Here is a 12,188-nt window from a genome sequence, read left to right on the forward strand (position 1 = left end):
CACTATATAGGATCTGAGCAGGGAGGAAGGACTTTTTTTGGGTATCTGCAGACTAAAGTGTTACATATAGGAAAATTTACATGTCTATTCAAAAGGCAACCAAGTTTAAAAATAACTTTGTTCTTAAATAAAATACAGCCCATAATTTTATCACTCACATAATCACATAATGGAATTTAAAAACTAATCTATCAACAAAGGTTGACTAATATCTGCTAGGCACAATTTTAGAAACAGGGAATATACTGGCAATTAAGGATAAGACAACAGCCTTGAGTTCACAGTGCTAATGTCACAGTTACACAAGAGGAAAGCTATACAACAGTAAGCTGGTGGCTCATGTGGACAGGGAAAGCTTGTCTGAGGGGTAATACTGAGAGGAGGAGGAGGAAAAGGAAGAGGAGGAGGATCCAATCACTGCACACAGACCGCAGCAGGGCAGCAGCTACAGAAGGCGCTTTGAAGGAAGAAACTACAACTGTAAAGCACAGCTCAATTAGAGCTTGGCTTGTCAAAGACAGTGGTTCAAAGTAACACTACAGAGGCCAGAGGGGGCAATCGGAGGGTCCAGCAGGGAGGACAGATTTTACTTCAAGTGCAGTAGGATGCCGGGAGGAAGGAAGAGCGTGCATGATGAAGCAGTAGAGAAGCTGGGTGTGACCCCTTGATCATGCTCTGGCTCAGTCCTCAATTCTTGTTTCACAGAAGAGGATAAGGGGAATGAAAAGTAAAAGCTCACGGCCCTACATTTTGTATGCTTAATTGCTATTAAACTTTCTGTACATCTTTTCAGGTGGTATTTTAATATATAACTTCAATATTAGGGAAAGTCTCAATTTTTTTTTTGGCCTGGGACACACCACTATAGACCAGACAGGCCTCAAACTCAGAGATCCACCTGCCTCTGCCTCTCTGCTTCCCAAATGTTGGGATTAAAGGATCATGCCACCACAACAACACAGAGAGTCTGTTGAACAACTATAAATATTTCCTACCAAAATGTGTAATTTCCAGTTTACAAGAAACGCCAAGGAAAATTAGCTGAGTAACATAATTAGGAAAATCTAGAAGGCAGAGAATTCTGGAATTAGCCTGATATGTTTAACAAGTCAGAGGCCTAAGAAAGGAACCAAGCCAGAGAAAAACTGACAGACTACACCCTTTATTTATAGCTCTGGCACTTGGCATAGTTCTTGGCGCTCAGGATGACTGAAGTATTTTCCGAATGTAGCAATGACCACCAAAGGAAGTAGGGGCGTACAGATGTGCTTAATCAAATAGCATAAACTACTAGTCATGATTTCATGTAATGTGTCTTGATTAAAAGTTCAAGTAACAGGATGGAGAGTTGGATCAGAGGTTAAGAGCACGAGTTGCTCTTGCAGAGGACCTGAGTTCAGTTCCCGGCACCATATGGTAGTTCACAATCATCTGTGATTCCAATTTCAAAAGACAGAGCCCTCTTCGGCCCTCCTCCATGGGCATCAAGCACGCACATGATGGGCGCGTGTGCATGTGTACACACACACACACACACACACACACACACACACACACACACACACACACCAAACCTCATGTACATAAAATAAACCTTAAACTGAAACAAACCAACCATAATGATTTTAATGGACAGAACTGCTGGCAGAAATGTAATCCTGTTGCCTGTTCTAATGTAGCACAAACGAAACTGCTCTTCTACTCTGTGCCTCACTCATGAGCACCACCATTCCTGACTAGACTCTGACAAGAAGCCCCTTTACTTCTTCTCTTCAACTGCTGTGTTCTATTTCCAAATGGCTGCCAGAACAATTCCTTCAACACGTCATGTCCCATCACTTCTCTAACCCAACCTGCCATGACTCTCCATCGGCCTCTCTAATCTTTGCAGTGGTCCTTACCACCATCTACCATTCTTTTTTCTGATCCCTCTACTCCGAACACACTGGTCTTGTCCTTTGATCATGTGGTGTGCTCCAATTCAGTCCTCTTCCTCCTCCTCCTCCCTTCAGCTTAGACACCACTGGACTGACATCCCTCTCTTCCTAAACCTAAGCTAAACATTCTGAAGATTACTTTTCAAATACTACTTCCCACTTTTCTGACAATCCCTTATCCTGCATTTAGTTTATACTATTAGTACTTATGGCTAAGTACTGAACTTATACATAAGCTGTGCTTATCTGTTTACTGTCTCCTCACTGTCGTGAGTCACACAGAGACAACGGTACCTATTTTCTCCTAAGCACTGAGAGTGTCATATGCACAGTAGACACTTACTACATTTTAGAATGAATGGCATGAAGAGATTGAGTAATTAAGATGAACAGAAACAGAGAACTCAAAAGTCATTTACTGGGCTATGGGCACAGCTTAGTAGCAGAACACTGCTTGGCATGTACCAGGAACTGGGTGTAACCCCAGCACTGAAAAAGTGTTACATTTTCTTTACTCTCTATGTTCTTTTCAGCCAAACACCTTAGACATGTCTGATGAGACAGGAAATAAATCGATGAAATGGGTAAATAAGGTCAACTAGAAAGCAGACTGTTCTATATTACTTCAATAACTTTTGCTTTTTTTCTTTAAAAATGTCTATCTGACTTAAGAGTAGATCACTTATCAAGAGTGGTGAAATTCTCTATCAAAATATAACTGCATTAAGGCTCAGCAAGTAAAGCACTTGTGCAAGTGTGAGAACCTGAGTTCAATTACCAGCACCCACCAGAAAGTCAGGTGTGGTGGTGTGTGAATGCAATCCTAGCACTCCTATGGTAGAGAGGAGGTGGAGGTACCCACACTCATACATCTAAACATTACACACACAACCTACATTAAGAAAATATATATGTGTGTGTGTGTGTGTGTGTGTGTGTGTGTGTGTGTGTGTGTGTATTTAAAAATAGATCAAGCATAAAGAAGCCAGTGCTATTAAACCCAAAAGGAAGAGTAACAACAGCTCCTATTTTAAACATAATCAAGCAGGGCACTTTCTTTTACAAAGTTGGTATCATTTACTCAATGCAGTACAGTTGATCCAGCCACACTGACAAGTTCTAGATGTCATCTGAATGGATCCACATTTGTTTCCAAAATTTTCTTGTGTGAACCAATTATTTGGAACTGAAATCAGTCACAAAGAATGCATTTTTATAAAATTAAAAAAAAAAAAGACTTGAAAGGAACCGTTAGGTGTGCATGTATGCCTTTAATCTCAGTACTCAAGAGACAGAAGATGACAGATGTCTGTGAATTCCAGGCCAGATAGGGATATACAGTGATACTGTCTCAAAAAAAAAAAAAAAAAGTGGGGAGACAGACAAACTTGAGGGGCTAAGGAGAGGGCTCAGTGGGCAGAGTGCTTGCTATGTTCAGATCCCCAGAACCCACATTAAAAAGTTGGGTGTAACTGTCCATCTGCAACCTCACAGCTGTGATATGAGTTGGTGGAGACAGGCTGGGGGTAGGGCTTGATTGGTCAGGCAGTCTAGTTGAAAGGCAAATTTCAGGTTTTGTTAGAGATCTTGTTTCAAAAATATAGCCGGGCAGTGACACACACCTTTAATCCCAGCACTCGGAAGGCAGAGGCAAGCAGATCTCTGTGAGTTTGAGGACAGTCTGGGCTACAGAGTTGAGTTCCAGGAAAGGCTCCAAAGTTTCATAGAGAAACTCTGTCTCAAAAAACAAAACAAAACAAAACAAAAAAGGAAAATATAAGGTGAAGAAATGACTAAGGAGAACATTCCCACATCAATCTCTGGCTTCAACCCATGCCTGTGTGGGTGAGTGAATCTATGAATATATACTACAAACACACAAAATGAAAAAAAAAAAAAACTTTAAATCCTAAGACTTGACCAAGCCACTCTTCTATTAACTGTTAGACAAAGGATTTGGATTTCAACTTATTATTTTCTATACATATTTCAGAACGATTTTCAGTAATAGAGGAACTTTAATAAACCAAAGGATCACAAGATAAGCCACATGCCAACCTAAACTGAATGTATACCTTTAAATAAAAAGGAAAAAGTATATCCCTACTGCTGTGCCTTCTGTAGTAGCAAAGTCAAGTGCAATAACCTTTTATTCAAAGGAAGGGATTTGTAGAGGTATGGTACACAATGTCCTCACGCTCAGGTGTATCTATAAACACAGTAAAACACCTAGAAGTCACAACCACTGTAAACCTTAAATAATCCTTCACTTATACTTAGCATCTAATGTGAGCCAAAGCTTAATATAAAGAATAAAAAAATACTAATACAACCTTTTGATTTCTTTACATCAGGTTCAGGCTCAGATTCTCGGATGAACTGCCCCAAGTCACTGACTCTTCCAAAGGACATCTTCCTAAACATGATGAAAAGAAGAATGTAATTTCTAAAATTCAAAACCAAGTTTAAGTAGCTCATCTATAGCTCAAAAGCTAGAAACATAATTCATAGCAATTCAAGTTATTCAAAGGAAGATTTGAAACAACCTCTTTTCATGGAGACAATCTCTAATTCAATGGAATTCCTTTTAAAACCCCAAAAAAGGTTTATGAAATGTAACAGTAGGTAATTCAAGTTCTAAATTTCTTTCTTTCTTTTTCTTTTTCTTTTCTTTTCTTTCTTTCTTTCTTTTTTTTTTTTTTTTAAAGTTTTTTTGAGGCAGAGTTTCTCTGTGTAGTTTTGGAGCTGTCCTGGATCTCCCTCTGTAGACCAGGCTGGCCTCAAACTCACAGAGATCCACCTGGCTCTGCCTCCCGAGTGCTGGGATTAAAGGCGTGCGCCACCACCAGCTGGCAAGTTCTGAATTTCATACAGAGAATAGACATAAGACTAGCCAAGACAATTTTGCAAAAGAAGAAATAGAAAAGCCTGATTTGGTTTACATGATCAGAATACATGACAACTCAGGGATGAAACCGTAGTTCTGTAGTACAGTGTGTGCTAGCAGAGATGAGGTCTGCCTGGACTCAATCCTCAGTACTGAAGACAGAACAAAACAAAGACAACCAAAACCCTCTCCTAAACTCATGAGTGAAATCACCAAACACAGAACGAAGTATAATACCAACACAGTGTAACAGTGATTATGTGAGCAGGAAGGGAAGAAGATAATCCCTTGTGAGTGATTAAAGGGGACAATAAGCTTATGCTCACTTATTGCAACAAGTTCTTTATTTTATTTTGTTTGCTTTGGTGTTTTGCCTGCATGAATGTCTGTGTCAAAGTGTCAGAATTTGGAGTTACAGACAGTTGTTAGCTTCCATGTGGTTGCTGGGAACTGAACCTGGGTCCTCTGGAAGAGCAGTCAGTGCTCTTAACCGCTGACCCATCTCTCTAGCCAAAGCTTATTATTTTTTTTTTTATTAAAAAACAACAAAACTAGCCGGCCGGTGGTGGCGCATGCCTTTAATCCCAGCACTCGGGAGGCAGAGGCAGGCGGATCTCTGTGAGTTCGAGGCCAGCCTGGACTACCAAGTGAGTTCCAGGAAAAGGCGCAAAGCTACACAGAGAAACCCTGTCTCGAAGAAAAAAAAAAAAAAAAAAAAAAAACCAAAACTATCTATTTGTAATTACAAGTTAAAAGAAGAGAAGCTAAAACAAGAGAAGCTGGTATCTATGTATTATTTTACTTTGGAAAAGGGTCTTATTTTAGAGACATTCTAGGAGTTCTCATCTTATATGGCATTTATTTATGTCAGAATACCAACATACACAAATGTATTTGCCTTGGGAAAAACTTTCTAGGTGCTAAAAGAATAAAACTAAAACAAACAATGAAACCTTTAAAAGATGAAAGTGAAAAAAAATCATTTTATATACATTATTTTAAAATTTTTTATACATAAAAAACTAAGTAAAACATTTTGTAACTTACAGACTGGTGGGGTTTTTTGTTTTGTTTTGTTTTTGAGACAGGGTCTCTATGTAGCCCTGGCTGTCCTGAAACTTGCTCTAGAGAGAGATTTGATGCTGTAACAAAAAGTGTGAGCCATCATGCTTGACTACCAACCAACTTGCTTTTTGTTTTGTTTTGTTTTTTGAGAAAGGGTTTCTTTGTGTAGCTTTGGAGCCTGTCCTAGAACTCACGATGTAGACCAGGCTGGCCTCGAACTCACAGAGATCCTCCTGCCTCTGCCTCCCGAGTGCTGGGATTAAAGGCGTGTGTCACCATCAACTGACTTTCTTACGTACATTTCATCTTCAAGAAAGAACTTATTTGGACTTTGTCCACCATTTTCTCTTTCTTTTTTTAAAATGTATGTGTGTATACTTGTTCATGTGTGTGTGTGTGTGTGTGTGTGTGTGTGTGTGTGTGTGTGTGTGTGCATATGTGTATGTGTGTGTGTGTAGGCCAGAGGCTGATTTTAGGCATCTTCTTCAATTATTCTTCACTGTATTTATCATTGTTTTAAACGTATATTCAATGTGTTTATTTATGTAGTGGCAGGGGAAGCTCATACACTGTAGCATCTGTGTGGAGGTCCAAGGACAACTCACAGGAGCTAGCTCTCTTCTACCATGTGGGTCTCAGGGATTAAATTCAGGTGGTCGGAATTGGCAAGTGCCTTTGCCTAATGAGCTGTCTTACCAGCCCTGTCCACCTTATTTTTTGAGCCAGGCCTCAAAACTTAACTGAACCTGCAGCTCGTTGATTTAATTCAGACGGACGACCAATGAGCCCCAGGGATCCTTCTGCCTCTCCAGTTTGGAAACACAAGCCCATGCCTGGCCTCTCCCATCTGAAACTAAAAGTCCATGCCTGGCCTCTCCAGTCCGGAAACACAAGCCCATGCCTGGCCTCTCCAGTCCGGAAACACAAGCCCATGCCTGGCCTTTCCAGTCTGGAAATACAAGCCCATGTCTGGCCTCTCCAGTCTGGAAACACAAGGCCAAGCCTGGCTTTTTATTTGGTGATTGGAGGTCAGACTCAGGTCCACATCCTTACACAGCAAGCACTTTGTCTACCATTTTTAAAAGATCACTATGATCATTAAACATTACTCAAAAGCTAGGCAGGGCCGGGCAGTGGTGGCGCACGCCTTTTAATACCAGCACTCGGGAGGCAGAGGCAGGCAGATCTCTGTGAGTTTGAGGCCAGCCTGGACTACCAAGTGAGTCCCAGGAAAGGTGCAAAGCTACACAGAGAAACCCTGTCTCGAAAAACCAAAAAAAAAAAAAAAAAAGCTAGGCAGGCAGGCAGGACGGCACAATGGGTAAGGGTGCTTTCAGCAGCAAGCCTGGAAACTGGCGCTCAGGCCCAAAGAACCGTGAAAACAGGGAACCACACAACAAAGTGGGTCCTCTGGCCTCCACATCTGCACATGACACATGTGCCCACACAGACATTTCATATAATCTCTCTCTTCTCTTCTCTTCTCTCTCTCTCTCTCTCTCTCTCTCTCTCTCTCTCTCTCTCTCTCTCTCTCTCTCACACACACACACACACACAATTAAAAAAATTACTACAAGCCAACACAGTCAATGTGCACTTTCAAAGATAATGTGATTAAACTTTTTGTTTTCCTCAAAGTTTTTTCTAGACTTATCAGCCATCCAAATGCCAATGTGTTGTTATGCATGTACCCAGCATGTATGTGAATGCAGCTATACATGTGCCTCAGCATGCATGGAGAGGTCAGAAAACTTTGGAGAGTTGATTCTCTCCTTCCACCATGGTTCCAGGAACTGAATGAACTTAGGTCTTCAGACTTGCTGGCCTGGAATTCACTATGGAGACCAAGTTGGCCTTGAATTCACAAAGATTCGTCTGTCTCTTGAATGCTGGGATTAAAGGTGGGCCACAATGCTTGGCTTCCTTATAATCACTATATTACATGATATATGAAAATGCTGGGTATTTAAATTTTTTTTTTTAATTTTCAAAAGATGCTAAATTCTACACGAGTTAAACTTACCCTGCGTATGTCCGTTGATATAAAGATTCTGGATCCAGACTTGCAGCATCCACAATTATTGCTTCATCAAAATTTTTTAGAATTTTAATACTGGCTTTTTTCATACTAGACTAAAACAGAAATTATAAAATTAGTAGTAAATTATGTAAACAAACAAACAAACAAACAAACACAGTCCTGAGTTTGGGAGAAGCTAGACTAGGATAGAGTCGTTTGTTTATCACCCACCTCCTTCACTGAGGAGTGCACTGGCAGCGATTCTGAAACACAGTCTACAGCTCCATGAAAGGAGGAAAGCACAAGACCACACGCACAGCATGCATCTGCACACCAAACCTGTCTTTCCAACGACCTATGCTCCGCTATCCTCAGACATTATTTTTCTAATATGGAAAACTCAGCCATCCAGGCATCTGTATGTTACCTAATAAATATAACGCCTAACTCTTAAAGGGTAAATGAATGTATTTTCAATGAGGCCGTATGAAAAGAGAAGGTACGCCGGGCGGTGGTGGCGCACGCCTTTAATCCCAGCACTCGGGAGGCAGAGGCAGGAGGATCTCCGTGAGTTCGAGGCCAGCCTGGTCTCCAAAGTGAGTTCCAGGAAAGGTGCAAAGCTACACAGAGAAACCCTGTCTCGAAAAACTAAAAAAAAAAAAAAAAATGAAAAGAGAAGGTAAAGAGCCCCACCTACAGTGACCGAGTACAGTCAGGTCCCTCCAGCATTCTAATTCAAACAAAAGGCTAAGCAGGTCAGAACTGGCATTTTTCTGAAATATAGAGCTATTCAACTGACTCAGAAATTCAAATCTTAAAAATGCTATTATGACTGGGTGGTGGCGGCACATGCCTTTAATCCCAGCACTCAGGAGGCAGAGGCAGGAGGATCTCTGTGATTTTAAGGCCAGTCTGGTCTACAGAGTGAGTTCCAGAACAGCCAGGGCTGTTATACAGAGAAACCCTGTTTCAAACAAAACAAAATGCTGTTATGGAGAGGCTCACACGTATGCAAAATGACTTAATAGTTAACATCAGTCACTGAAGCATTATTTAAAATGCCAACTGGGAAGAACAAGCTTAACCTGTAACTAAGAGAGAGATTAAATAAAATAACCGAATAGGCAATATACTGAGAAAGAAAGCCTCCAAATATATAATTAACTTAGAAAGCGACACTGGGATATGTTCAAGGGACTAACGTCTATGAGGCACTGTTATTCAGTGTGATGGTTAGTACTGTCAACAGGATCTAGAATCACCTGAAAACAAAACAAACCAAACAAGCAAACAAAAAGCTTCTAGCACACCTGTGAGGGGTTATCCACCCTGATCTGGGTGGCACCATTCCAGTGGAATGGGGTCAGGACAAAAATCAAAAGGAGAAAATAAGGTAAGCTTAAGCATTCACTCTCTTCTTCCTGACTGTGGATGCAAGTGCCCAACTGCATCAAGCTGACGGAAGCACTCAGGAACTGAGAGCCGTTCCTTCCTGAAGGTACTTTTGTCTGGTACAGTCCAGCAATGAGTGAGACAAGCAACTCACATACTCTTAACTATAAGACCAGACATCACCAGACCAACATTTATCTAGAGTGTAGGCAGTATTTCATTATTTATGGATCTAAAATCCTCAGTAAAAAGAAATTCAGCCGTAAGAGCAAGTAGAATTTGTCCTAGAAACACAAGGCATCTGAAAACCATGAGAAACTTAATACACTATGTCAACAAAATCAAACTCCCAAACTTATAGTCATCTTAGTACAAAAAAAAAGTGTTAAAATATCTAACATATTCATCTGCAATTAAAAAAAATACAAATCACATTTAGCAATCAATTTCTTTAATCTTATAGAGAACATCTATTAAAAACAAAATGAACAGACCTAAACCCTACAGATCTAGATTGAACAGCACAGTAAAGGGGAGAAAGCTCAAAGCTTTTCTGGGGTCAGGAAAGAGGCAACTCTGCCTGTTCTTCTCACTTCTAGTCCACACTACAGCAGAAGCTCCAGGCAGCAGAGCAGTTAAGGCAAGAAAGGAATCTAAGTGCATCCCAAGTGGGCAGAAAGCAAACTACTACAGTTTCTAGATAACCCAGAAACTCCTAAAGCTATGAACCCTTAGAGCTAACAAATGAACTTAACAGAGCTAAAAGGATGAGATCAATACCAAAAATCATTGTTTTTCTATGCACTTTAAATGAAAAACCTGCAAAGAAAATTAAGAAACCAGCTATATTTCTAATAGCCTCAAAATGAAAACTCTAGGGCTGGAGAGATGGCTCTGTAGTTAAGAGCACTGGCTGCTCTTCCAGAGGACCAAGGTTCAATTCCCAGCACCCACATGGCAGCTCACAACTGTCTGTAACTCTAGTTCCAGGGGATCTGATACCTTCACACAGACGTATGTGCAGGCAAAACACCGATGCACATGAAATAAAATAAATAGGAAAAATCTAGGAATAAATGAACAAGGATATATAATATTATAAAACAATGTCGAAAGAAACTTAAGGACATAAATGGAAAAATTCTATCTTCATAGTCTAGAAAATGTATTATTACAATGGTAATACTTCAGAAGTATCTACTGACTTCATGCAGTCCTGGCCAAAATTAAAAGCCAATCTCTAAGTTCATATGGAATGCAAAGACTCAGAATAGACAAAACAATCTTGAAAATAAAAAACAAAACAAAACCCAAACTGGCTAGGTGTGTTGGCACTCAGGAGGCCAAGGAGTAAGATAAAGAGTTTAAGGACACGACATGCTACACAGGAAGACCATGTCTCAAAAATCCCATATCAAACTACTCTAAGAGCTAAAATGAAAAGAAGATGCATACATCCTAACTTGCCAACGCTACAGCATTAAAACCAACAGAACTAGAGCAAGTGAGGCGGGTCAGCGGGTAACGGGGCCTGCTGCCGAGCCTGACAACCTAAGTTCAAGCCTCAAGATGGATAGGGGCCGGGCGGTGGTGGTGCTCGCCTTTTAATCCCAGCACTCGGGAGGCAGAGGCAGGTGGACCTCTGTGAGTTCGAGGCCAGCCTGGGCCACCAAGTGAGTTCCCGGAAAGCTACACAGAGAAACCCTGTCTCGAAAAAGCAAAAAAAAAAAAATAAAAAAAAAAAATGGGGGGGCGGTTGAGATGGCTCAGAGATTAAGAACACCGACTGCTCTTCCAGAGGACCAGAGTTCAATTCCCAGCACCCACATGGTGGCTCACAACCATATGTAATGAGATCTGGCACCTTCTTCTGTATACATAATAAATAAATAAATGTTAAAAAAAAAAAAAAAAAGATTGATATGGGAGAAAGACAGAACCAACTTCCACAAGCCGTCCAGACCTCCACAAGCAAGCTACGGCACGTCCAAGCCCATCTCCCATCCAACAATAATAATGGGATTGACATAAGCATAGACATTCAATAGACTAGAACTCAAAGCGTGGAAAAACATACATACTTAGTCAACCGGTTTTTTTTAATTTCTTTTTGTTTTATGTGTATCGATGTTTTGCCTGTATGTATATTGGTGCAGCATGTGTATGCAGTGCCCAAGGAAACGGGAAGAGGGTTTAGGATGTCTTGGAACTAGAGTTACAGATGGCTGTGAGACACCATGTGGGTGCAAGGAATTGAACTCTGGTTCTTCAGAAGAGCAGCCAGTGCTCCTAATCACTGAACCATTCTTCCATCTTGGTCAACTGATTTTTAAAAAGGGAATTAATTAACACAATACAGTGCGCCAAAGGGACAGAATTTTTTGTTTTTGTATTTTGTATTTGAGAAATGTTGCTGAAATATGTGGATATCTAGTGGAAAGAGAATGAAGCTGGGTCCTGGGTGTGGAGGTGCACAGGCAGGTAGATCTTTGAGTTTAAGGCCAGCTTGGTGTACATAGCAAGTTCTAGGCCAGCCAGAGCTATATAGTGAGAGCTTGTAATAATAATAATAACAACAACAACAACAATTTCTATAAAATAAAAGAGTGAAGTTAACCATTTATCTTACACCATATATAAAATCAACTTTAAAGTGGGTCAAAACCCCAAATTCTTAGAAGAAAACAGTAAGTTCTAAGTTTTTATTACTTTAGATTTGGCAATGACTTTTAAAATGTACATGAATATTTGCTTGCATGTACGCCTGTGCACCACATGCCTGCCTGGTGTCCTCAGAGGTCAGAAGAAGGTGTTAGATCTCCTGGAACTGGAGTTATAGACTGTTGTGAGCCACTATGCAGGTACTGAGAATTGAATCTGGGTCCTC

At 40.6% G+C, this 12,188-nt stretch overlaps 1 protein-coding gene across 4 annotated transcripts in view; it reads right to left on the reverse strand.

The window, feature by feature from the left end:
* Positions 1-12,188, reverse strand: part of Akap10 (A-kinase anchoring protein 10) — a 65,449-nt gene that overhangs the window by 8,512 nt on the left and 44,749 nt on the right. For all 4 annotated transcript variants that reach the window (XM_006973562.4, XM_042284165.2, XM_042284163.2 and 1 more), the window contains 2 exons: positions 7,913-8,022; positions 4,271-4,353 (listed from right to left, as the gene is read on the reverse strand). In XM_006973562.4, coding sequence (XP_006973624.1) covers positions 4,271-4,353; positions 7,913-8,022 — 193 coding nt within the window. The remainder of the gene's footprint in view (positions 1-4,270; positions 4,354-7,912; positions 8,023-12,188) is intronic.

Source organism: Peromyscus maniculatus, chromosome 8 (assembly GCF_049852395.1).
Source record: "Peromyscus maniculatus bairdii isolate BWxNUB_F1_BW_parent chromosome 8, HU_Pman_BW_mat_3.1, whole genome shotgun sequence".
Taxonomy (NCBI): domain Eukaryota; kingdom Metazoa; phylum Chordata; class Mammalia; order Rodentia; family Cricetidae; genus Peromyscus; species Peromyscus maniculatus.